This window comes from Ovis canadensis, chromosome 9 (genome assembly GCF_042477335.2).
Source record: "Ovis canadensis isolate MfBH-ARS-UI-01 breed Bighorn chromosome 9, ARS-UI_OviCan_v2, whole genome shotgun sequence".
Classification (NCBI taxonomy): Eukaryota; Metazoa; Chordata; class Mammalia; order Artiodactyla; family Bovidae; genus Ovis; species Ovis canadensis.
In genome coordinates this window covers 23,391,354-23,416,874 of record NC_091253.1, presented here as the reverse complement: position 1 = coordinate 23,416,874, position 25,521 = coordinate 23,391,354, and the positions used below count along the sequence as shown (strand labels likewise).

Here is a 25,521-nt window from a genome sequence, read left to right as displayed (position 1 = left end):
TGGGTGTTCATTGGAAGGACTGATGTCGAAGCTGAAACTCCAATACTTCGGCCACCTGATGCGAAGAGCTGACTCATCTGAAAAGACCCTGATGCTGGGAAAGACTGAGGGCGGGTGGAGAAGGGGACGACAGAGGATGAGATGGTTGGATGGCATCACCGACTCAATGGATATGAGTTTGGGTAAACTCCGGGAGTTGGTGATGGACAGGGCGGCCTGGTGTGCTGCAGTTCACGGGGTCTCAAGGAGTTGGACACGACTGAGCGACTGAACTGAACTGAACTGAACCCTGCATACAAGTTAAATAAGCAAGGTGACAATATATAGCCTTGACGTACTCCTTTCCCAACGTTGAACCAGTCTGTTCTTCCATGTCCAGTTCTAACCGTTGCTTCTTGACCTGCATACAAGTTTCTCAGGAGACAGGTAAGGCGGTCTGGTATTCCTATGTCTTGAAGAATTTTCCACAGTTTGTTGTGATCCACACAGTCGAAGGCTTTAGTATATAGTGTAGTCAATGAAGCAGAAGTAGATGTTTTTCTGTAATTCTCTTGCTTTTTCTCTGATCCAATGGATGTTGGCAGTTTGATCTCTGGTTCCTCTGCCTTTTCTAAAACCAGCTTGAACATCTGAAAGTTCTCAGTTCACGTACTGTTGAAGCCTACCTTGGAGAATTTTGAGCATTACTTTGCTAGCGTGTAAGATGAGTGCAATTGTGCAGTAGTTTGAACATTCTTTGGCTTTGCCTCTCTTTGGGATTGGAATGAAAATTGACCTTTTCCAGTCCTGTGGCCACTGCTGAGTTTTCCAAATTTGCTGGCATATTGACTGCAGCACTTTCACAGCATCATCTTTTCAATTCAGTTCAGTTCAGCCGCTCAGTCGTGTTCGACTCTTTGCGACCCCATGAATCACAGCACGCTAGGCCTCCCTGTTCATCACCATCTCCCGGAGTTCACTCAGGCTCACGTCCATCGAGTCCGTGATGCCAACCAGCCATCTCACCCTCGGTCGTCCCCTTCTCCTCCTGCCCCCAATCCCTCCCAGCATCAGAGTCTTTTCCAATGAGTCAACTCTTTGCATGAGGTGGCCAAAGTACTGGAGTTTCAGCTTTAGCATCATTCCTTCCAAAGAAATCCCAGGGTTGATCTCCTTCAGAATGGACTGATTGGATCTCCTTGCAGTCCAAGGGACTCTCAAGAGTCTTCTCCAACACCACAGTTCAAAAGCATCAATTCTTCGGCGCTCAGCTTTCTTCACAGTCCAACTCTCACATCCATACATGACCACTGGAAAAACCATAGCCTTGACTAGCTGGACCTTAGTCAGTAAAGTAATGTCTCTGCTTGATGTTCAAGCTGGTTTTAGAAAAGGCAGAGGAACCAGAGATCAAATTGCCAACATCTGCTGGATCATGGAAAAAGCGAGAGAGTTCCAGAAAAACATCTATTTCTGCTTTATTGACTATGCCAAAGACTTTGACTGTGTGAATCACAATAAACTGTGGAAAATTCTGAAAGAGATGGGAATACCAGACCACCTAACCTGCCTCTTGAGAAATCTGTATGCAGGTCAGGAAGCAACAGTTAGAACTGGACATGGAACAACAGACTGATTCCAAATAGGAAAAGGAGTACGTCAAGGCTGTAAATTGTCACCCTGCTTATTTAACTTCTATGCAGAGTACATCATGAGAAACGCTGGACTGGAAGAAACACAAGGTGGAATCAAGATTGCTGGGAGAAATATCAATAACCTCAGATATGCAGATGACACCACTCTAATGGCAGAAAGTGAAGAGGAACTAAAAAGCCTCTTGATGGAACCGGAGACGGTCCTTGCTGTGGGGCTGCAGCTCTTCCAGCCGCCAGACAATGTCGTCTCACTTAGTAGAACAGCCGCCGCCCCCGCACAACAACAATAACTGTGAGGAAGGCGAACAGTCTCTGCCACCGCCTGCCGGCCTCAACAGTTCCTGGGTGGAGCTCCCCATGAACAGCAGCAATGGCAATGATAATGGCAATGGGAAGAATGGGGGGCTAGAGCACGTACCCTCCTCATCCTCCATTCACAATGGGGACATGGAGAAGACTCTTTTGGACGCACAGCATGAATCCGGACAGAGCAGTTCAAGAGGCAGTTCTCATTGCGACAGCCCTTCCCCACAAGAAGATGGGCAGGTCACGTTTGATGTGGAAATGCACACCAGCAAGGACCATAGCTCTCAGTCAGAAGAAGACGTTGCAGAAGGAGAGAAAGAAGTGGATGCTCTGAAGAAAAGCGTAGACTGGGTGTCCGACTGGTCCAGTAGACCTGAAAACATTCCACCCGAGGAGTTCCACTTCAGGCACCCTAAGCGTTCCGTTTCCTTAAGCATGAGGAAAAGTGGAGCCATGAAGAAAGGGGGGATCTTCTCCGCAGAGTTTCTCAAGGTGTTCATTCCATCTCTCTTCCTCTCCCATGTTTTGGCTTTGGGGCTAGGCATCTACATCGGAAAACGACTGAGCACGCCTTCTGCCAGCACCTACTAAGGGAGGAGAAGAGTCCCTGGGCCAGCGTGTGACTTGTGAAGTGGTGTCTTGTCACAGTAGTTTATTTGAACTTGAGACCATTGTAAGCATGACCCAACGTACACCCTCTTTTTACGTATCCAAGTTCCAGTAACTCTCAGATCCAGTATTTTATTCCAACTCTGTTGAGGCATTTTATTAACACCCTCATTCCCTTTTTGGCCTGTAAAACACTTTAGAATTTCCTAATAAGAGTTTACTGTCGTTTAGAAATTTGCAAGGGCTTCTTTTCCGCAAACGCCACCAGCAGATTGTAATTTTGTCAAGAATGCCATTGTCTTCTCTCAGTACCACGAGACCTAGACCTGCACCATTCGTGGTATAAATCTTACTCTTACAAGATAACCCACCTGTCTCTTCAAATGAGACCAGGTTGCAAATGATATGAAAGCTTTGTTGTTTTGTTTTTCAAGACAAAGGCAAGCTTCCCTAAGCTTGAATTTATAGTTATGAAAAAAGAAAACAAAAACAAATAAAACAGACAAAATATAACACAAGGAAAAAAAAATATCCTGGGCAATAAAAAGTTATTTTAAACCAAATAAATAAATAAATAAATAAAAATAAAATAAAAAGCCTCTTGATGAAAGTGAAAGAGGAGAGTGAAAATGTTGGCTTAAAGCTCAACACTCAGTAAACGAAGATCATGGCATCCGGTCCCATCACTTCACGGGAAATAGATGGGGAAACAGTGGAAACAGTGTCAGACTTTATTTTTTGGGGCTCCAAAATCACTGCAGGTGGTGACTGCAGCCATGAAATTAAAAGACACTTACTCCTTGGAAGAAAAGTTATGACCAAACTAGATAGCATATTCAAAAGCATCATCTTTTAGGATTTGAAATAGCTCAACTGGAATTCCATCACTTCTACTAGCTTTGTTCATAGTGATGCTTCCTAAGGCCCACTTAACTTTGCACTCCAGGATGTCTGCCTTCAGGTGAGTGATCACTCCATCATGGTTATCTGGGTCATGAAGATCTTTTTTTTTGTATAGTTCTATGTATTCTTGCCACCTCTTTTAATATGTTCTGCTTCTGTTAGGTCCATACCATTTCTATCCTTTATTGTGTCCGTCTTTGCATGAAATGTTCCCTTTGTATCTCTAATTTACTTGATGAGATCTCTAATCTTTCCGATTCTATTGTTTTCCTCTGTTTCTTTGCATTGATCACTTAGGAAGGCTTTCTTATCTCTCCTGGTGTTTGGGGTCTTTGTTTACATTTGGCCAATTGTTTTGTTTCTTTCTTCACATCTGACTGGTCCTTGGACCCTCTCCAATATGTATGCACAACTTTTTTCTAAGATGAATCCCAAGGCAGAGGCCTGTAGGTGCATGTCCACGCTTGTAATGGGGTGGGGCTCCCTTGCTTTTCGACCCCCACGAAGCCTTCCTGTGCAAGTGCAGACAGAGAAGTCTTCCTTAACCTCAGGAGTGGTCATCTCATTGCTTTAACAGAGCTCAGTTTTTGCCACTAGCTTTGTCCTTGAAGTGTCAGGGTGAGAACAAAGCTTGAATTTTACTCCTGTTGACAAATACCAGGTGTCCAGCCCAGGGGCCCATCTCCTAACCCTAACACCACCAAAAGTGAAAGTGAAAGTCACTCAGTCATGTCCAACTCTTTGTAACCCCATGGACTGTATGGAGTTCTCCAGGTCAGAATACTGGTATGGGTAGCCTTTCCCTTCTCCAGGGGATCTTTCCATCCCAGGGATTGAACCCAGGTCGCCCGCATTACAGGTGGATTCTTTACCAGCTGAGCCACAAGGGAAGCCCAATACCGCTAAACTGCATTACTTATAAATGACTAAGATGGCAAATATTATGTGTGTTTTACCATGCTTTTAAAAGTTGGAAAAAAAAAAGTCAGGGCTAAAAATGCACTTTGTTTGGAAAAAGCATACCTCTTTAAGTACATTCTTAGCTTATTAGTGAGAAGACCACATTTTGCAAGTACTTCAGAGATTTGCTAATAGGCAGTGGCACCCCACTCCAGTATTCTTGCCTGGAAAATCCCATGGACGGAGGAGCCTGGTGGGCTGCAGTCCATGGGGTTGCTAAGAGTCGGACACAACTGAGAAACTTCACTTTCACTTTAATATATTTATATATATATATATTTGGCTCGGTCAGGTCTTAGTTGCAGTATGTGGAATCTAGTTCCCTGACCTGGGATCGAACGCAGGCCCCTTCATTGGGTGCAGACAGTCTTAGCCATTGGATCATCAGGGAAGTCATTAATATTTTTTCAAAATCAGAAGAAAATCCCCATTATGCTTATGTTAATGAGCAGCAATTAATTCAAAGTGAAAGTATAAAGGCTCTATTGTGTGTGTTTGCTGGACAACTCCAGAATATTCAGTTTTTCTGTAGAACAACAAATTAGGAAAGTGGATGAGACAGTTTCCAGGTATAAAACACAGAGCACGTGGGCAGAACATGGGAAATGGTGAACAGAAGAGCTATTTGTCCATGGAAAGGGACAAGTAAGTTAAGAAGGCCCCATACACAACCCCTAATGTTCAAGAGGCCCCCAAGATGCCCCCAAATGCAGATAAAATCACAGCAGCTGGCCTGACCTGCAGTGTGGGACCAGATGATCACTGAGTGGTGTGTGTGTGTGTGTTGCAGCAGGGGGGTGTCTCTGCTGTGGGGTTGCAGGAGCTCTGAAGCCAGAGGGCCCACTGCCTGACAGCTCAGAGGCAACGGCCTGTCTGCACCTCAGGCCAGCAGTCGTCGCTGTAGGTGAGTCAGAGAATGTTTTTAAATTTTTCTTCTAATATTTATTAGGTATTTGGCTGCACTGGGTCTTAGTTGTGGCATGCAGGCTCTTCCATCTTCCTTGAGGCATGTGGGCTCTTTAGTTGTGTCATGTGAACTCCTAGTTCCGAGACCAGGGATTGAACCCTGCCCCCTGCAGTGGATGTGTAGAGTCCTATTCACTGGATCAGGGAAGTCCCCCATGCACACTTAAAAAAAAATTTTTTTTTAGAAGTAGAATACGCAAAAAGGAGATAAAAACACCTTCAGCATGCAGCGCAACCCTTGTCAACAAGCTGATCCTGCCCAGGACCTTGAAGGCTCCCTGTGCTCCCCCTGGTCACTCTCTCAGGCCACCTCTCCTGTCTGTGCCTGAGCTTGGCCCCTCTAACTTCTACAGCCTGGTGATTTTTGTAGGCTTACTTTATATTCTTCGTGCATACTCACTCATCTAACCCTCACAATGATCTTATGATCGGTAGTATTATTGTTCCCATGAAAGACAGCAGGAGTATAGGGTTCTGTTTGCCAGAGACGCTAGTGTGGGGAGCATAGCTGAAAAAGACAGTAGAGGGGCATGGTTACTTGAATTTATTCCAAATTATTCATGTGTGTAGGTGTGAGAAGAAAAGAACAACTTTTAAAGGAAATGGACCTCAGTGGTATTAGAGGGCACCCCGGCTGACCAGTGTGAGCAAAGGCACTGTGTGGGGATTGCTTCATCTGGGGACACAAGCAGTTGGGCCCCTCCTGAAGATCTGAGAACCCCATGCCCAGGGAGGCTGTCCTCACCACCCTGAATGACCCGCATCTGCAGAGACCTGGCTGTATGTCAGGCTCAGTTGCCTCATGTGGAAGCCGATATTCGGACCAGTGAGGGGAGCTGAGGCACAGATCTGACTGTGGGAGGTTTGCCAGCCAGTACTACCATCTCTGCATAGATGCACCAAGCATGAAGCAGGGGTGTGCACCTTCCAAGCCCCACCATCAGCTGCCCTTCCTTGAATCTACACATGTGCCTCAAGGTAGGCCTTAGGGAGGAGTCCACATGAGCACCACCCCTGGAACAGCAGGTCTCAGGCTTCTCTGGGCCCATGGCCCCCAGTTGGGGCTCACAGCCACCAGACACGCCCTTGCTCCTGGGCTTGCACTGCTACCCCTGTCGTACCCAGACTGCGGTGAGAGCCTGGACACAAGCCTGGAGTGGGCTTGGTCAGCCTTATTCTGGCTGCATCCACAGCTTGGGAAGCCAATTTGGGGTCAAAGGGAGAGTGGAGGGCCGTGTGTCCCGCTCCGCCCCTCCCCCATACTCCATCCCAAGGACCCCACAGCACACAAGTCCAAGCACTGTCCCCACCTCCATCCCTCTGACCTTCTGGTCCTCGAGGCCTTTGAGGAGCTGACCCCAAAACCCCTCAACCTGCCCCAAGGAGATCCAGGTGCCCCTCAGCTCTGGCTCTGCTGTGGGAAGTGCTGCCCCCTGGTGGGCTCTCCTTGACAAGCCCAGCCGGTTGCCTCTTCTGGGCCTCATGCACAGTCCCCGCTGTTCCCTCGTGGCTTCAGAACGTGGCCACATGGCTACTTCCTTCCCGCTCCTGTCATCTTCCGATGTCTCCCTGGCATCCACCCCTGCGAGGCCACACTGGAGCAAAAACACCACTCGGGAGTCCCGAGCGCAAGCCCCTCTGCTCCGTGATACCCCTGCCCTCCCTCTCTCCCTACCTCGCCGGCTCTCCCCCTTCAGGCCTAACCTGCACACCCAGGGTCTTGATCACTAAACTCTCCCCGTCTGTGCCTATTCTGTTATCATTCAGGGATTCCACCTCCTCTTCTGCTAACTCCAGGGACCTTCTCTGGAAGGACTCCTTCCACTTCTCCAGGAGACCCCTCTCCGAAAGAAAGATGTATCCTGCTGGAGACTCCCTGCCTGGTAACCTTGCCCACCTAATCTGCGGGCCCTCTGCTAGAAAGCAGCCTCGCCGTTAAACCCGAGGGTCTGAAGTGCAGCGCCGGCCCGTCTAACTCAGTGCGCTTGCGCAGAGGGCCTGGAGCGCGGGAGGGGCTACGGGCGACCGCCATAGAACTACAAGTCCCGGCGTGCATTGCGGCGGCGGCCCTTGACCGGAAGGTTGAGGGCTCTCGGCCCCACCCCGGAAGATAAGGCGGCTCTCTAGGGCCGTGTCTCCTCTTTCGGCCGCGCTCTGCAGCAGGTAGGACGTGTTGGTGCCATCCGGCGCCATCCGGCGCCCCTCGTTGTCCTAGGCTCCGCTAGGGACCCTAGCTGACTATGGAAAAAGCGCCGGGGCGCACGGCTGGGGCTGGGGACGCGGAGGATCCTGAGGGCGGGAGGGAGGAGCCCAGGGAGTGGGGTTCCTGAAGCCCGGTGGTGGGGATGCCAGGGCCGGACGGCCGCTGACCGTGAGCTGCCTTCAGACCGCCGCCATGGGCCGCGTGATCCGTGGGCAGAGAAAGGGCGCCGGCTCCGTGTTCCGCGCACATGTGAAGCACAGAAAAGGCGCCGCGCGCCTGCGCGCCGTGGATTTCGCCGAGCGACACGGATATATCAAGGGCATCGTGAAGGTTCGGGGAGTGGGCCGGGACGGGTGGGGGCGCGGGGCGCCCAGCGGGCCCCGCAAGCCGCTCACGCTGCCTCGACCCGCAGGACATCATCCACGACCCGGGCCGCGGAGCGCCCCTTGCCAAAGTGGTTTTCCGGGATCCGTATCGTTTTAAGAAGCGAACAGAGCTGTTCATCGCTGCTGAGGGTATCCACACCGGCCAGTTTGTGTACTGCGGCAAAAAGGGTGAGCTCCGCGCCGAGGTGAAAGGTCTTGATGGGGAGGGACTTGCGGTGCCTGGCAAGTTGGGTCGAGGGAGGAACGTTGAGGCTGCAGTCTTCACTTGGGGACACCTCCTTGGCCAGGCGTCCCGGTGAGTTCCCGGAGACCTGTAGGAGGAGACTGGCCTTGGTTTTGGCAAGCAGTGGTGAGGACATAACCTTTATCTTGCAGCCCAGCTCAACATCGGCAACGTGCTCCCTGTGGGCACCATGCCTGAGGGCACCATCGTGTGTTGTCTGGAGGAGAAGCCTGGTGATCGAGGCAAGCTGGCAAGAGCCTCTGGAAACTATGCCACAGTCATCTCCCACAACCCTGAGACAAAGAAGACACGAGTGAAGCTGCCTTCCGGCTCCAAAAAGGTCATCTCCTCTGCCAACAGAGCTGTGGTCGGTGAGTGGAAGGCAGCGGTTGTATGCTATGAGTCTCCTGTGGACAGCCAGCAGCTAGACTGGCCAGGAACCCAGCTGCCTGCTTCACTCAGGGGGCTTTTTAAGCTTGAGCACAATACGTGGTCTAATTCGGGATACTTGTTAAGTGAGTGCAAGTACTTGCGGTTTAACTCCTGGTTGGGTGTTGAATGAGAGTGGGTTCAACATGCTGGACTCTAAAGGCAGGCTTAGCTGCACTCTGGGATAACCTAGGTTTAGGTGATCTTTGCTTTTGTGGGCCACCTGGTTAAAGCCACACAGTATGTTGAAATGCATGTACTCAAGTTTGTTGGCTGTTAGACAACATCTTTGAATCTGTGTGGCAAATCCAGTCCTGCCTGGGGGAGGCTCTTGAGGGTGTCCTCACAGAATAAGCAAAACAATGGCAGAGAAGTGGTGGGCCAGGTCAGCTGTCCTCTTTGGGGTGGGGAGGAGCCTAGTGTCAGACCCTGCAAAGGGGAGGACTTGTAAAAAGCCATGGCTCAAGGTGGGTATTATAGACGATGTGAGTAAAGCCCTGGTTTAGCTACCCTGCAGCTGAAGAAACTGTCAGCCAACAGGCTGTGTTAGTTGCTTAGTTGTGTCTGACTCTTTGCGATCCCATGGACTGTAGCTTGCCAGGCTGCTCTGTCCATGGAATTCTCCAGGCAAGAATAGTGGAGTGGGTTGCCATTCCCTTTTCCAGGGCTTCTTCCCAACCCAGGAATTGAACTCGGGTATCCTGCATTGCAGACAGATTTTTTACTGTCTGAGCCACTGGGGAAGCCCTGACTGACAGGCTGTAGCAGGATTTACTGCTTGGTGATGGTTTCCAGGCATTTTTGAGGCTCTTGGAATCATGTGATCCTGAAGGACACATGGTGGTGGGGCACTGGCAAGGACACACCAGGGGATGCTCTGCCTGATGGGAGTGTCCCCCAGTGCTGGGTGGGGTGGGTGATATATCTCCCTGAGTCTCCTGGTCTCCAACAGGTGTGGTGGCTGGAGGTGGCCGCATTGACAAGCCCATTCTGAAGGCTGGCCGTGCCTACCACAAGTATAAGGCAAAGAGGAACTGCTGGCCACGGGTGCGGGGTGTGGCCATGAACGTAAGTAGCCCAGAAGTGGACAGTGGGGTCAGTATTCAGTGTATAAGGCCTGTAAGACTGGGTGGACAAGTTTCTTCCCGGAGAGTCTCCTCTTTATGGTGGGAGATCTGTGGTGTGAGGTAGGTTTGTAAGCGCAGGCTGGTTGATTGTGCCAGTTCCCAAGCCCTCCTGAGGTAGATCAGGGTCAGCCCCAGCTCACCATCACCTCCTTCTTTGTGCAGCCTGTCGAGCATCCCTTCGGAGGTGGCAACCACCAGCACATCGGCAAACCCTCTACTATCCGCAGAGATGCCCCTGCTGGCCGGAAAGTGGGTCTCATTGCTGCCCGCCGGACTGGGCGTCTCCGGGGAACCAAGACTGTGCAGGAGAAGGAGAACTAGGGCTGCGGCTCAATAAAGCTTGTTTCTTTTCACAACCGAGCTGTGTGTTTCTGTGGTTTCAGAGGGAAGGGTCCCCTCTCCGAGGAGTGAGTGCCCTGTGCACCAGGGAACAGTGGAGGGTCTGGGGGGTGAGGCTGCTGGGTTGCTTCACACCTTGCCTCTTGTAAATCACACCTGCCCCCTCGCCCCCAACACATACAGCAGAGAATCCCACTCGCAAGGAATGTAACCTCCATGTCTCCCGTTCATTACCTTCAACTTGTCTTGAGGTTCTGGGTGCTATTGGGTGTGAGTGGTGCCCCTGGTGCCACAGGCTGAGGGCCAGGGTGTTCTGTCTTGCAGTGGAAGGACCAGACTGACTGCTCCACAGACGGGCTTCCTTTTTTGGCGATAGCTCACCTGCACCTTGTCTGGAACTTAAATGATAGACTGGTCAAAGCTGATAGGGCCATGCTGGCTTGGGCACCAATGTGGATTGGGGGCCCATAACAGGACCATGTGCTTCCACAGGCCAGCTAGAGTGCCCTGCCCCTGGTGGATCTGCTAGTGAGCTGATGTGAAAGCAAGAGCTTCAAGCCACTGTGGGTAACTGACCACAGGAGTGAATGGTAAGGGGACAGTAAGGGTGGGTGGTGGGTGGCTGGCTGAGGAAGGATGCCCCTCTGTAGCCTGGGTGGAGGGCACTGGCAGCCACCTTCCTTAGTGGTGCACAGCAGCTGGTCGCCTTGGCTGTCTTGGGATGCTGTGTGGCAGGGTCCCTCAGTGACAGGATGTCACTGGTTCCAGGTGGCTCCATGTTCTCATGGTCCATGCTGTTGCTAGTGTGAACTTCAGTTTTGGTCTTGCCTATCTGGGGCCCCACCTGCCCTCAGCCACCCACACCTAGACAGTGATCCTTTGTTGCTGAGACCACTGTCATGAGAGGACTGTAAGCTGCTGCTTGGAGAAAACGGCACTGGACATGTTTGCCAGGACATAAATTGCTTTACTGGGTAAAGCCTGGGGCTTTGTCCAGGGGGCTGGCCAATAGGGAGGGTTTGTTCCAAGAGCTAAAATTAAGGCCCCATTTACAGGCATTGATGCTGGGGGCAGAGGTTTAAAACAAGGGCTACTCTGACCAGTGTGTGTGTTAGTCGCTCATTCATGTGTGAATCTTTGCGACCCCATGGACTGTAGCCCCCCAGGCTCCTCTGTCCATGGGATTTTCCAGGTAAGAATATGGGAGTGGGTTGCCATTCCCTTCTCCAGGGGATCTTCCCAACCCAGGGATGAAACCCGCTTTGCAGGCAGATTCTTAACTGTTTGAGCCACCAGGGAAGCATTTTCATTTTCTGAGTGATCACATGGTCCTGAGGAAGGGTGTACTTTTCTGCCTTTCAGTTCAGTCACTCAGTTGTGTCTGACTGACTCTTTGCGACCCCATGAACCACAGCACACCAGGCCTCCCTGTCCATCACCAACTCCGAGAGTCCACTCAAACCCATGTCCATTGAGTCAGTGATGCCATCCAACCATCTCATCCTCTGTCATCCCTTTCTGCCCTCAACTTTTCCAGCATCAGGGTCTTTTCAGATGAGTCAGCTCTTTGCATCAGGTGGCCAAAGTACTGGAGTTTGAGCTTCCACATCAGTCCTTCCAGTGAACACCCAGGACTGATCTTTAATTTCATGGCTGCAATCAATCTGCAGTGATTTTGGAGCCCAGAAAAATAGCCACTGTTTCCCCATCTATTTGCCAGGAAGTGATGGGACCGGATGCCATGATCTAAGTTTTCTGAATGTTGAGCTTTAAGCCAACTTTTCCACTTTCATCAGGAGGCCCTTTAGTTCTTCACATTCTGCCTTTAGCTGTAAAGAAAAGGGCCTTCCTGATCTTAGTTGTAGTGCCTTGAGTGGCTGTCTAGGGAGAGTGTCACTGCAAAGAATTTTTGGAATCTTGAGCACCAAAAGCCTCCGCCTAGCCTTAGGGCCGTGAGTCCAGACTGCCAACTAGCGGCAGCCTTTGGAGCCAAGGCTTAGCTTTTATGTTCCTCTAGAAGGCGATGGCACCCCACTCCAGTACTCTTGCCTGGAAAGTCCCATGGACGGAGGAGCCTGGTAGGCTGCAGTCCATGGGGTCTCGGAGAGTCGGACACGACTGAGCGACTTCACTTTCACTTTCATGCACTGGAGAGGGAAATGGCAACCAACTCCAGTGTTCTTGCCTGGAGAATCCCAGGGACGGGGGAGCCTTGTGGGCTGCCGTCTCTGGGGTCGCACACAGTCGAACACGACTGAAGCGACTTAAAAGCCGACAGCCGACCACCGAGACGCGGAGTCCTGTTCCCAGAGCGACCGGAAGGCGCCCCCTGCCAGTATCTCGGAGGAAGGATCGTCACTTCCGATCAGGTTTAGGTCTTCAGGGCCTAGGGAGCAGGCGGGGCCTGGTCCGTCAGCCGCTGTTGGGCGGCACTGAGGTGAGGGTGGGCGGTTGGGGACGAGGGCGGCCGCGGGGCCCCCGGGACGCGGGGTGGGGACGTTCCCTCGACTCCAAATCTCCCGCCGAGGGTCCCACCCGAAGGCCTCGAGTCCCGCGGGTTCCTCCCGGCTGGGGTCGTTACTCGCCGGGCCCCTCTACTGCGGTGGAACCTCCGTCACCGGCCCCAAGCCCGTCCTGGTCTCTCCACCGGACTTCCCTTAATCGCCCCAAGGGGCTGCTTCCGCGGAGTGAGATGCTGCCGGTAACCAAGCGCTGCGCGCGCCGGCCTCGCCCTGCCGTGGCCCTTCACCTCCGCCTCCTGACTCGGGGGCCTCCAGCTGGCCCGCGCGCAAGCTCCCGTCACCTTCCCGCAGCAGCCCCTCCCCATTCCCCTGCGGGCCCCTCCCCATTCCCCTGCGGGCCCCGCCCCCCGCACGTTTCTCCCTCCGCCCCTGTTTCTGCTTCCGACATCTGAGACCTTTCTGCCCGCAGCCAGATTTCTGTTTCTCTTCTCAGAGAATTTAATCAAGGTTTGGAACCTTTTTATTTGCCCCATAGGTTTCTGTTTTTAATATGTCGTTTAAAAAAAATACTTTTTGCTTGTACACAGATATGCAGGAACATCCTTGTGAGTCTTTGGTGCATTAGCAAGAATTTCTAAAGGGCACGTACCTTCAATTTGGTTTCCTGTCCCAGGGCTTCGAAGAGTTTCACCTCTGCCAGGTAGGGCCAGGTGGGTTTCCAGAGTGACTAGCAGACAGTCTGCAGGACTCTGGGAGTCCCTGTTTCTCAGGCTTTCGTGTGTTCAGTCTCCCAGTCGTGTCCCGACTCTTTGTGACCCTATGAACTATAACCCACCAGACTCTTCTGTCCATGGGATTTTCCAGGCAAGAATACTAGAGTGGGTTGCCATTTCCTTCTCCAGGGGATCTTCCCCACCCAGGGGTCAAACCCGTGTCTCCCGAGTCTCCTGCATTGCAGGCAAATTCTTTTCCACTGAGCCATGGGGGGAAGCCCAGCAGTAGATATTGTGAAGCATTTTATATATTTTCCCTTATCTGTGGTGATGAGAAGTCTTGTTCTAGTTTGCGTTTTCCTAACTTTTCATTACACTGAAAATCTTCAGATGTTTATTGGACAGTTTGATTTCTTTATCTGATTTACTAGGTTTCATCCTGTGCTTACTTTGTATGTGTTGAATGGCCTTATTTTTTATTTTTAAATAATTATTATTTTTGGCAGCATCGAGTCTTCGTTGTGGCGTGCATGATCTCCCTTGAGACCAGCCGGCTTCTTTTTAGCTGAAGCGAGTGCTCGGTAGTTGCGGTGCTTGGCCTCAGTTGGGCAGCGAATGTGGGCAGAATTGAACCCAGGCCCTCGGCAGTGAAAGCACAGAGTCCTAACCACTGGACCACCAGGGAATTCTGGTTTAAATACTGATTTTTGTTTGTTTGTTTCTTTTTGTATTTTTAAATATATCCTATGTATATCTTTTATTGTTGCTGCTAAGTTGCTTAGTCGTTTCCACCTCTTTGCGACCTGGTAGACTGTAGCCCATGAGGCTTCTCTGTCCATGGGATTTACCAGGCAAGAATACTGGAGTGGGTAGCCATGTCCTTCTCCAGGGGATATTCCTGACCTGGATCAAACCTGCTATATCCTGCACTGACAGGCAGGTTCTTTACTGCAGAGCCACCTGGGACGCCCATAACTTTTATTAAGTATGTTTGAAAATATCTTCTCTCATCATGCCATTTGCTTTTAATGTTGTGGTGTCTCATACAGAAGTGTTTTTTGATAGAGTAAAATTCAGCAATTTTTTCTGTTTGGGTAGTGTGTTTTCCGTATTATTTTCTTATACCAGCCATAAACATTTTTAAGAAACAGGCCTACAACCTGAGATACATTTTTGTGTGCCGTGGAAGGCAGGATCTAATTTTATTTGCCTGTGGAAAATCAGTTGTGCCGGTCCCATTTATTGAATGGTGCATTGCTGTTAACATTGCAAATGTGTCGTAGTATATGCATGGAGCTTATATAGGAGAGTTGAGCATTTTTGGATTTTGATACCCAGTTGAGGATGATCCTGTAATCAGTTCCCTATGGACAGTTAGGGACAGCTGTATTTCACTTTTATGACCACAGCCCCATGATAAGACTTGCTATCTGGTAGGGCATGGCTCTGCCTGAGTTCTTCTTTGGCATTTCCTTGGTTAATCTTAGGTCATGACTCATGATAGTTAGTCATTGTGCTCAGATATCATGATATGTTCTGTTTTTTTTTTGGCTGCTCTGGGTCTTCCTTGCTGCTTGGACTTTCTCTAGTTGCGGGGTATAGTCTTCTCCTTGCAGTGGCTTCTCCTTTTGGAGCCTGGGCTCTGGGGCTTGTGGGCTCAGTAATTGCAGCTCTTGGGGTATAGACTGAGCAGGCTCAGTAGTTGTGACACTTGGAATCAGTTGCCCCTTGGCATGTGGGATCTTCCCAGGCTAGGGATTGAACCCATGTCTCCTGCAGGTGGATTCCTAATGACTGGATCACCAGGAAAGTCCTATTGCAATTTTGATTGTATAGAATTAATAGATTCATTTGGGGAAAATTGACATTTTTATATTGAGTCCTCCTGTTTATGAGCACTGTTTACTTCTCCATAGGTTTTTTTTTTTTTTTTTTTTAGTGTCCTTCAGTAAAGTTTTGTTCATAAACATGTAGTTTTTGTAGGTGTTGTAAAAGCTGTTTTTTGGTTGCTGATTACTAGTACACAGGAGTGATATTAACTAGCCTGTTGATCTTCTATATGGCAGTCCTGTTGAACTTTATCATCCCAACACTTGGCTAATACTCTTGCATTTTTTATGTAGGTGGTCTTATCATTCTCAAATAATGATGATTTTGTCTATTCTCTTCCAATCTTTATGGCTTGTGTTTCTTTTCTTTTCTGGTCAAGCGATAGCATTCAGGATCTGTTCCCCGACCCAAGATTGGACCTGTGCTCTCTAACCACTGAACTATGGCATCTGCTTCTTTTTCTGTGACTTAATGCATTGACTGGGGTCTTTGGTGCATTGTTACAGCAGCGGAGTGAGGAATCCAGCATCCCCATCTTGTCACTGACCAATGCAGACGCTTCTGTTGTGTTACCTTAGGGTTGCTACCAACTGGACTAGAGTGCTGGGACTGCCAGGGGCTAGGCTTGCACTCTGAAAACCACTGCTGTATGTGTGATATGTAAAATTGTGTTCCCCTTTTTGTTCTTTAAAATACTGTGTCCTTTTCCATCTCTTCCCCTTCCCCACATTGGACTTTGCCAGATGTTATTAGCATTTTCAAAGAACCAAGGTTGAGATTATTTTCTGTTTCTTTAAATCATGTTTATTTTCTTCATCTTCTTTCCTTGAGTTGCTTTCTTATTGTGTGTCTGGTTTCTTGTTTAATGCTTAGATTATTCTTTCAATCCCTTTGTTAAAATAAATGTGTTAAGGATGCCCATTTTTCCTCAGGTAAGCTTTATTTCCATTTTCCCTTCAGTCTCTGTTCTTATGTTTTTCTTGAAGAGGTACTTTAAAAAAATTAATCAGATAGTAGAACCACAATATGAATGTTTGCCAGTCTTTGGAATTTTTTTGAAACTTTCTTTTTTTGCTTGGTATGTGGTATTTCTTATAATATTCAGTGTACATTTTGAAAAAAAATGTGTATGTATCCTCTATGCTCTAAGTAGGTATTCTCTGCTTGATCCACTCTCTTCTGAGGAAAGTGTGTTAAGATTTCTCATTGCAGGGGAGAGTTTGTATGTTTCTTATCGGCACTGCACTTAGCTCTGACTGTCTATACTTTGAGGATTTGTTGGTAGACATATGTGTTTATAATTACAGCTTTTTGATGGATTTTTCCTATTATTAACATGCAGTGTCTGCTTGTGTTCCTAATAATGATTATTGGTTTGAATTTTGTTTTGATCGGTATAAATATTGCTAAACCACATGCAGTAATGCATATTCAGTTTGCAAATAGTGTGCCAAGGGGAGGAAGCCAGCACAGAATGCAGAAGGCATAGCTAGTCTGGTGGAGTCCCCAGGGCCCTGGTCTGTGCTGCTGAGAGGAGGGTGGCAGCTCTCCCTTGGGAGGTCGGGAAGCAGGCAGAGCCCGCAGCTGCCGGAGGGCTGATGGCTGGTTCTGTGGGCTGAGCCCCTTGACCAGTGTGGTCAGGATTTGTTGACTTTCCTGTATAAAAGTTTTACTCCAATAAAGAGCATTAAAAATATAGAGAAGGTAAATATAGCTATTGTAGCTTTATTTTAATTACTGTTTCTCTGGTCTGCCTTATGTTTAGCCTTTCTGTGTATTTTAGGTTATATAGGTGCACTTTGTGTATCTTCTTGGGGAGTTTTTTGCGTCCAGTAGGTGAGTTTAATCCTTTTGCTTCAGTTACCCATCCATTGGACTTCTGCTCATTTTGTGTCTTTGGCTCCTAATCTTTGTCTTTGCTCTTCGCCTTCTGTTGAATTTTTTTAACTTCCCTTTCCTTCTCAGCCCTTAATGTGTTATCTTTATTCTTTCATATAAAGTGAATGACTCTCCATTTTCCACCTGAACGAGACAACTCTGTGCCTGGGAGGAGGTAGGGGCAGATGATCTGAAATGTTGCACGTGTCTGCAGGGAGCAGAATCTGCCTGGGAGGCCTAGTGCTGAGGCCAACTGCGGGAGGGGCCAAGCAGTGACTGGCTCCTGCATCCATCCCAGGAAGCCCAGGGTACCAGGGGATGGCAGCTTTGCATCTGTGTGCCCTGCCTCAGGTGAGCATCTATCCTCCCTGGGAGGCGGGAGGTCTTTTCCCAGGGCTTCCCTGTCTGCTCAGCCTTAGCAGCTGTCAGGCTTCTCTGGTGTGGGATGCTGAGGGGTGCTGAGCAGAGGAAGGGTGACCTTGGAGTTGCCTAGCCTCCCTGAATGGGTTGGCTCAGCAGCCAAAGGGTCAGGGCCCATGCCTCCCTCCACTACTCCAGGCCACACATGGGGGGTTAGGCCTGTAGTCACCTCTGTGCTACTTCTCTAGCCCAGGGCCCAGCCTGAGCCACGCCTGGGCCTCAGCAGCTCCTGTTGTTACAGGCTGAAGTGACCTTCGAGGACGTGGCCGTGTTCCTTTCGCAGGAGGAGTGGGGCCTTCTGGGCCCTGCTCAGAAGGGCCTCTACAGAGAAGTGATGCTGGAGACTTACAGGAACCTGGTATCGCTGGGTGAGGCCCCTCGCTGGGATGCAACCCAAGGAATAGCCCTGGGGGCTGAGGGCTGAGCAGGGGCTGGGCTGGGGGCCTCATCCCCTGAGTTCAGAGATGTATTACTGACTCTGGTCCCAGGCAGGCCTGGTCTGCACAGCAGAGGGCCCCCAGTGGGGCTTGGTTAGGAGGCCCCAGATGAGACTGCCTCCCTTCCCCAGGCCCAAGGCAGATGCGCCTCCTGATGGAGAGAGCCCTTGTGCTCAGATCTTCAACTGCATGCCCACGCCCACCCCTCCAGGGAGTATCCAGACTACCTGTCACCCCCGCACGTGTATGTCCTCTCCCTTGGCAGTCCCGGGTGAGCCCGCACTGTGACCGTGGCACCCACCCCAGGCCCCGTCTCCTTCCTAGGAGCTGGACTTGCAGGTCCCAAACCGGAGGTGATTGTACATTTGGAGCGAGGGGATGAGCTGTGGGTCCTGGACATGCGTGGGGCAGAGCAACCAAGCGTCGATGGCTCAGGTGCGTGGGGGGCTGCCACCCCAACTCACCTGCTGAACAAGCATGTGTGGAGGCCCACAGAATGTGGTACCAAACTGACTCATGGGTTTGGAGGAAGATGGTCAGTACAGCGGCCTTGGGAGCGGCCTCTGCCAAAACCTGGGTGCTCTTTCTTTTAATTGAAATATAGTTGATTTACAGCAATCTGTTAGTTTCAGGGGTACAATTTAGTGATTCAGTATTTTTACAGATGATATGCCTTTTTTTTTTTTTTAAGATTATATGCCTTTTAAAATTATTACAAAATAATGGCTGTTTCCCCCGTGTGGTACAGTATCTTTGTTGTTTAAGTTATGGGGTAATTCTTGAACTGAATCTTGTAGAAGGGTGAGAGGGGGCTGTGTTGATGGAGGATAAGAGGGGAGGACACTTGGGCATGCCCTGAGGGACCCCGTGGAGCTCTGCCCTCCAGAGTCCTGCCTTCCAAGGAGCATCAGGTGGTCAGACGGGGCCGCAGGGAAGAACATCACTTCATCACCCTCCTCTAAGTTAACCTACTGGATGGTTATAGACTTCTACAGGAAAGGGAGGGGGTGCACATCACCCTGGATTTCAGCACCCAGATACAGATGTGTGCTGGTGTGCGCCTGCTGTCCCTTTTCCAGTGGAGCCTAGTACACGCCCACACACAGACGTCACTTCCTAGCAGGAATGCAGTGATCTGTGTGCATTGCTGGGCTGCTGATTTTTCACTGAACGCATTTCTGTTTCTGGGCCCCTGTGCTCACTGGAGGTACTTGGGAAGGGTGTTCTTTAGACTCACTCCTGCGGATGACCTGAGGGTGTTGTCCTGCAGGTGTCTTCCTAGTGTCCCTGGAAGGAACTGTTGGCTCAAATGACTTGAATTTCTCTTTTGTAAATTTGTTTCTTCAGATATAAATACTTACAGAAATGAGACAAATCCTATTTACAGCTCAGTGAATTCGTACAGTCTACCCACCAGATCAAAATAGGGAACATTCCTAGTTTCCTATGAGACCACAGGGCCTCCTCTGTCATCTCCCATAGCTCCCCTGGGCCTTCTCTCTGACTCCTGCAGGGCAGGGCTGCCGTGTTTTATGGAGTTTGGTCTCATCACCATTTGCTGTTCCGTCATGAACATACTGCAGAGTATTTTCCACTATACTTCTGCAGGGCATTTGGTTGTCCCCACCTTGTGCCTGTTGTGTGTGTGTGTGTGTCTTGGCTCACAGAGAACAAGTTTCTGATGAGCATGTTCCTGCACGTGGAGTCACTGTGTGTCTTGTCTGGGAAGGAAGGGTGGAGACAAGGCCTCAGATGAGGGCATCCTCTGTGGCGTCTGGAGTGTAAGTGCTGGTGGCTCATGGGTGGTCTCTCAGGTCCCTGGGGAGAGCCCTGAGAATGGACGTGGCCTGTGTGCTTGTCACGCTAATCCTCAGTTAGCACAAGCTGTGCTCTCTCTGTTCCTGGGGAGGCAGCCAGTTTCCCACTGTGGATGTTGGGGTGGATCAGCTGCTGTCAGGTAGCCGTAGATTTGTTCAGCTTTCACTTCTTCATCAGATATTCTTAGTGTCCTCTAGGGCCCCTCCTTGCTCTGGTTTCGGTGATGCTGTGAAGCTTCCATCTTCCGTCCTTTTGGGACGAGGACGGGTTTCCTGCAGTCCCACCCAGCAGGCTCTGTGTTCAGGAAAGTTTGGGTATAAAGAGTTGGGCAGATACTTGCACTGCCCTATGATTGCAGCCCTGGGCAAGGCTTTTAGCCTCTGACTGCCAGGCTCTCGTGTCTACATGACGTTGGAGATGGTGGAGCTGGTAGTCCACAGGTGGTTGGCAGCATCTTTTACCTTCCTTTCAGAGTCAGAACAGGTGACCTCGAGGTGTTCTGTTTGTTGTTTCAGCTCATGGGACCAGGACTGAGAACCAGGAGGTCACTTCAGGCGAAATGCTGTTTGGGAGAGAACTGGACCCACTCATGGGGAGTGTTCTCCAGGGACCTGAGCCAGGAGAAGCCCATGAGCGTGTCAGGGAGCCAGAGGGGTGCCTGGACAGGCCTGGGGAGCAGAGAGGCCCCAGGCTAGTCACACTGGTCAACGAGGAGTGTGGCCTGGAGTCTGGAGGAAACCTCAGGTCGGGGTCAAGCCCTATCCCTGATCAAAGATCTCACAAATGTGATATATGTGAACAGAGTTTTGAACAGAGATCATACCTTAATAACCATAAACGTGTACACAGGTGCAAAAAAACAAATATAGTTCACGATTCAGGGGAAATTTTCCCTGCGAATTTAGTTGTTAAAGAAGATCAGAAAATTCCTGTTGGGAAAAGATTGCATTATTGTGGTTGTTGTGGGAAGGCCTTCAGGTACAGCGCTAACCTTGTCAAGCACCAGCGACTGCACAGTGAAGAGAAACCCTACAAGTGTGAAGAGTGCGGGAAGGCCTTCCACCAGAGCTGTGAACTCATCAGTCACCGGAGGATGCACTCTGGAGAGATCCCCTACTGTTGTGATGAGTGCGGGAAGACATTCAACCAGAGGCCCAACCTCATGAAGCATCAGAGGATCCACACCGGGGAGAAGCCCTACAAGTGCAGCGAGTGCGGGAAGCACTTCAGTGCCTACTCCTCCCTCATTTACCACCAGAGGATCCACACGGGCGAGAAGCCCTACAAGTGCAGTGACTGTGGGAAGGCCTTCAGCGACGGCTCGATCCTCATCCGGCACCGTCGGACCCATACTGGAGAGAAGCCGTACGAGTGCAAAGAGTGTGGCAAAGGCTTTACCCAGAGCTCCAATCTGATCCAGCATCAGAGAATTCACACTGGGGAAAAACCCTATAAATGTAATGAATGTGAGAAAGCCTTCATCCAAAAAACCAAGCTTGTTGAACATCAGAGAAGCCACACGGGAGAGAAGCCCTATGAGTGTAATGACTGTGGCAAAGTCTTCAGCCAGAGCACCCACCTCATCCAGCACCAGAGGATCCACACGGGGGAGAAGCCCTACAAGTGCAGCGAGTGTGGGAAGGCTTTCCACAACAGTTCCAGACTCATCCACCATCAGAGGTCACACCACGGAGAGAAGCCATATAAGTGTGCTGATTGCAAGAAGGCCTTCAGCCAGGGCACGTACCTCCTGCAGCACCGGAGGATCCACACTGGGGAGAAGCCTTACACGTGTGGCGAGTGTGGCAAGGCCTTCCGGCACAGCTCCAACATGTCCCAGCACCAGAGGATTCACCTCCGGGAAGACTTCTCCCTGTGACGGTCGGGAGGCCCAAGGTCTGTGGTGCGCTTCCCCCACGTGACCACCCTCTCTTTACTTACTGTCCACATGGTGTCACAGGTGAACAGGCACTTCTAATTTTAAAAAACCTCTTTTCTTAAAAGCAGTGCATATTCATTTTAGAGAAATTGAGTGGAAAAAGGTAAGCAAAAGGGAGAAGCCCTGTGGCCTACCCTTAGAAAGAGAACTCACTACTATTCGATCAGCGTAGGTTGTGTCCAGACACTCAGATAGCAGCCACAAGAGAAGTACTGTGGAACTTGTGAGTGCAGCTCCTGTTTCCTCAGTCCTGGAAAACTCATACTGGAGAGTTCCACGTGTTTATGTGGTTTTACACCTTGTAAATTTTAAAACAGCATGTTGTTCATAGTTTCCTATGTCACTTAATAGAGTTGAGACTGCCTTTTTTATTGTGGTAATAACATTGTGTGTTAGCCACTCAGTCGTGTCCGATTCTTTGTGACCCCATGGGTTGTAGCCCGTCAGGCTCCTCTGTCTATAGGATTCTCCAGGCAAGAATACTGGAGTGGGTTGCCATTTCCTTCTCCAGTAAAAACATTACATTTACCATTTTAACCATTTTTTTTAAACTTTACTTTACAATACTGTATTGGTTTTGCCATACATCAACATGAATCCACCACGGGTGTACACGTGTTCCCAATCCTGAACCCCCCTCCCACCTCCCTCCCCATACCATCTCTCTGGGTCATCCCAGTGGACCAGCCCCAAGCATCCTGTATCCTGCATCGAACCTAGACTGGCGATTCCTTTCTTATATGATATTATACATGTTTCAGTGCCGTTCTGCCAAATCATCACACCCTCTCCCTCTCCCAGAGTCCAAAAGTCTGTTCTATACATCTGTGTCTCTTCTGGGGTCTTGCATACAGGGTTATCGTTACCCTTTTTCTAAATTCCATATATATGCGTTAGTATACTGTATTGGTGTTGTTCTTTCTGGCTTACTTCACTCTGTATAATTGGCTCCAGTTTCATCCTCCTCATTAGAACTGATTCAAATTATTCTTTTTTAATGGCTGAGTAATACTCCATTGTGTATATGTACCACAGCTTTCTTATCCATTTATCTGCTGATGGACATCTAGGTTGCTTCCATGTCCTGGCTGTTACAAACAGCGCTGCGATGAACATTGGGGTACACGTGTCTCTTTCAGTTCTGGTTTCCTCGGTGTGTATGCCCAGCAGTGGGATTGCTGGGTCATAAGGCAGTTCTATATCCAGTTTTTTAAGGAATCTCCACACTGTTCTCCATAGTGGCTGTACTAGTTTGCATTCCCACCAACAGTGTAAGAGGGTTCCCTTTTCTCCACACCCTCTCCAGCATTTATTGCTTGTAGACTTTTGGATCGCAGCCATTCTGACTGGCGTGAAATGGTACCTCATTGTGGTTTTGATTTGCAATTCTCTGATAATGAGTGATGTTGAGCATCTTTTCATGTGTTTGTTACCCATCTGTATGTCTTCTCTGGAGAAATGTCTGTTTAGTTCTTTGGCCCATTTTTTGATTGGGTCGTTTATTTTTCTGGAATTGAGCTGCAGGAGTTGCTTGTATCATTTTAACCATTTTTAAGTGTACAACTCAGTGGTATTAGATACATTCACAGTGTTGTATGACCATTAGCAAATCTGTTTCCAAAACTTTTCTATTACAGACAGAAACTCTGCACTCTTCCCCTTTTCCTTATTCTCTCTCTTAAGAATTTGCTTACTCTGAAGTACCTCGTGTAAGTGAGGTCACACATTTGCCTTTGTGTCCTGGCTCATTTCACTTTACGTAAGGTCTCTTCATGGCTGAAGCGTACTCCGTTGTTTTCAGACACCATGTTTTGTTCACCCATCATCATCTGCTGATGGGTTATGGGTGTTTCTGCTTGTTGACCTTGTGCATAATACTGCTGTGAACATTGGTGTACAAATCTGTGCTTGTACTTTCCATCCTTCCAATACTTTGGGGGTATAATCCCAGGAATAAAGTTGATGGATCACATGGTAATTCTTTTAAGTTTTTGAAGAATGACCAAACTTTCCCACAATGGCAGTGTCATTTTATATCCCCACTGTCAGTTCACGAAGGTTCCAGTTTCTCCATGTTTTCCTCAATACTTGTTGTTTTCCATTGTTTTGATAATTGTCATACTGATGAATGTGAAGTGGTATCTCATTTGCTTTTGGTTTGCATTTCCCTGATGACTAATGATATTGATCACCTTTTCGTGCACTTATTGACCCTTTATTTCTGTGTCTTCTTTGGAGAAGTGTCTATTTAGACCCTTTGCCCATTTTTGAATTGGGCTGTTTCTTTTTGTCGTTGAGGTGCAGTTCTTTATGTATTTTGAAGGGTAGTCTTTTTAATTTTCCCTTTTTAAAAAAAGTATATAGTTTATTGAAGTATAGTTGACTTACATTGTTTCAGGTATACGGCATGGTGATTCAGTTATACACATAAACATATTATTTTTGAAATAATTTTCCATCAGAGGTTATACAAGATGTTGACTATAGTTCCCTACGCTATACAGTAAACCTTTGTTGCATGTCTATTTTTAAATTAGAAATCTAGCTTTCCGTTCATATTAAAGGGGTAATCTTTATCAGATTAATAATACTTGCAAATATTTTCTCATTCTATGAGCTTTCTGTCTACTGTGTTGATAGTGTCCTTTCATTCACAAGTTTTTAATGTTTATGAAGTTCAACTTATCTAGGGCATCTCTGGTGGCTCAGTTGTAAAGAATCTGCGTGTCACTGGAGGAGACATGAGTTCAATCCCTGATCCGGGAAGATGCCTACATGCCCAGGAGCAATCAAGCCTGTGTGCAAACTCTGAGCTTGTGCTCTGGAGCTCACTCGCTCTAGAGCCCCTGCTGTTCGACAAGAGAAGTAATGAGAGACGCCTGCGCACAGCGGCTCGCTGCAACTAGAGAAAAAGCCCGTACAGCAGGGAAGAGCCAGCACAGCCAAAACAAAAACAAAAACTTACCTGTTTTTTCTCTTGTTGCCTGTGCTTAGGGTGTCATATTCAGGAAATCATTATTAAATCCAGTATTATGAAGATGTACCCCTATCTTTTCTTCAAAGAGATTTATAGTTTTAGGTCTTATGGTTTGGTCTTTGATCTGTTTTGAACTAATTTTTTATATAACTTGACAGGTAAGTGTCCAACTTTATAATCTTTTGCATGTGGATATACAGTTTTCCCTATAACGTTTCTTGAAAAGCCTTTTTTTCCCCACCCACAGAATGGTGTGTTAGCTCAGTCTGCCATAACAAAAAGTCACAGACCAGGTGGTTTAAAATCCAGTTTATTTCTCACATTTCTGGAGGCTGAGAAGTCCAAGACCAGTGTGCTGTCTGATCTAGCTCCTGGTCAGTTCTTTCCCAGGCCTAAAGTACAGCCACCTCAGTGTGTCCTCACTTGGTAGAGAGGGATGTCAGGTGTCACTTTGCTGGCAGGAGAATGAAGCCTGTGATTAGAGGGTTAAAAACTTGTGCCTCTAGGGAGCCGGGACAGGCTAGAGGCTGAACTGATGGTGTCTGTGAAGGAAGCCTCCCTAGAGGCCAGCAGAGCTTCTGGGTGGTGAGCATGGAGTTCCATGCCTTTCCTCATCCCTGGCGCTCTGTATCTCGTCTGCTTGTTATTCACATCCTATTGACAAGCTGGTAATCTAGTGAGTAAACAATTTTCCTGAGTTCTGGGACCCACTGTAGCAAGTTAACTGAACCTAAGAACTGGGTCACGGGAAGCTGATTGATTTGTAGCCAGTTGGTCAGAAATACAGGTAACAACCTGGACTTGCAACTGGTGCGTGAAGCAGAACTGGGTCTTGTGAGGTTGAGCACTTTCCTGTGGAATCTGACTCTGTCTGGGTAGATAGCATCATAACTGAGTTGAATTTTGGACATGCTGCTGACATCCAAGAATTGCTGTTGGTGTGAGGAAGCCAAGGTGCGCAC

The 25,521-nt window shown here is 48.9% G+C and overlaps 2 protein-coding genes and 1 pseudogene across 25 annotated transcripts; all 3 read left to right on the top strand.

Moving 5' to 3' along the window:
* The first annotated feature begins 1,821 nt into the window (after positions 1-1,821).
* Positions 1,822-2,620, top strand: LOC138445672 (BCL2/adenovirus E1B 19 kDa protein-interacting protein 3-like pseudogene; annotated as a pseudogene).
* Positions 2,621-7,378: 4,758 nt separating this feature from the next.
* RPL8 (ribosomal protein L8) lies at positions 7,379-10,102 on the top strand. The gene is made up of 6 exons (XM_069599782.1): positions 7,379-7,541; positions 7,765-7,911; positions 7,994-8,135; positions 8,343-8,561; positions 9,572-9,687; positions 9,909-10,102. Exons 2-6 carry the CDS (start codon positions 7,774-7,776, stop codon positions 10,065-10,067), a joined length of 774 nt encoding a protein of 257 aa, XP_069455883.1. The 5' UTR covers positions 7,379-7,541; positions 7,765-7,773; the 3' UTR covers positions 10,068-10,102.
* Positions 10,103-12,053: 1,951 nt separating this feature from the next.
* On the top strand, positions 12,054-24,625 carry ZNF34 (zinc finger protein 34). Of its 24 annotated transcripts, none has more exons than XM_069599679.1 (7): positions 12,147-12,522; positions 13,135-13,247; positions 13,767-14,245; positions 17,091-17,319; positions 17,630-17,746; positions 18,150-18,260; positions 20,159-24,625. In XM_069599679.1, the coding sequence occupies exons 6-7, from the start codon at positions 18,224-18,226 to the stop codon at positions 21,520-21,522; spliced, it is 1,401 nt and encodes a 466-aa protein (XP_069455780.1). In that variant the 5' UTR covers positions 12,147-12,522; positions 13,135-13,247; positions 13,767-14,245; positions 17,091-17,319; positions 17,630-17,746; positions 18,150-18,223; the 3' UTR covers positions 21,523-24,625. The 24 variants fall into 24 exon arrangements, with proteins under 24 accessions (XP_069455771.1, XP_069455778.1, XP_069455780.1 ...); XM_069599663.1 differs by having other exon boundaries at positions 17,630-17,756; XM_069599671.1 differs by lacking the exon at positions 13,767-14,245 and adding an exon at positions 16,874-16,926 and having other exon boundaries at positions 12,428-12,522; positions 17,183-17,319; positions 17,630-17,756.
* Positions 24,626-25,521: the final 896 nt, after the last annotated feature.

Coding starts and splice junctions, on each gene's coding strand:
- RPL8 (XM_069599782.1), top strand. CDS start 7,774: ATGGGCCGCGTGATCCGTGGGCAGAGAAAGGGCGCCGGCTCCGTGTTC. Junction 7,912..7,993: donor ATATCAAGGGCATCGTGAAG/GTTCGGGGAGTG, acceptor CTCGACCCGCAG/GACATCATCCACGACCCGGG. Junction 8,562..9,571: donor TGCCAACAGAGCTGTGGTCG/GTGAGTGGAAGG, acceptor GGTCTCCAACAG/GTGTGGTGGCTGGAGGTGGC.
- ZNF34 (XM_069599670.1), top strand. CDS start 17,287: ATGGCAGCTTTGCATCTGTGTGCCCTGCCTCAG. Junction 17,320..17,629: donor ATCTGTGTGCCCTGCCTCAG/GTGAGCATCTAT, acceptor CTGTTGTTACAG/GCTGAAGTGACCTTCGAGGA. Junction 18,261..20,158: donor ACCAAGCGTCGATGGCTCAG/GTGCGTGGGGGG, acceptor TTGTTGTTTCAG/CTCATGGGACCAGGACTGAG.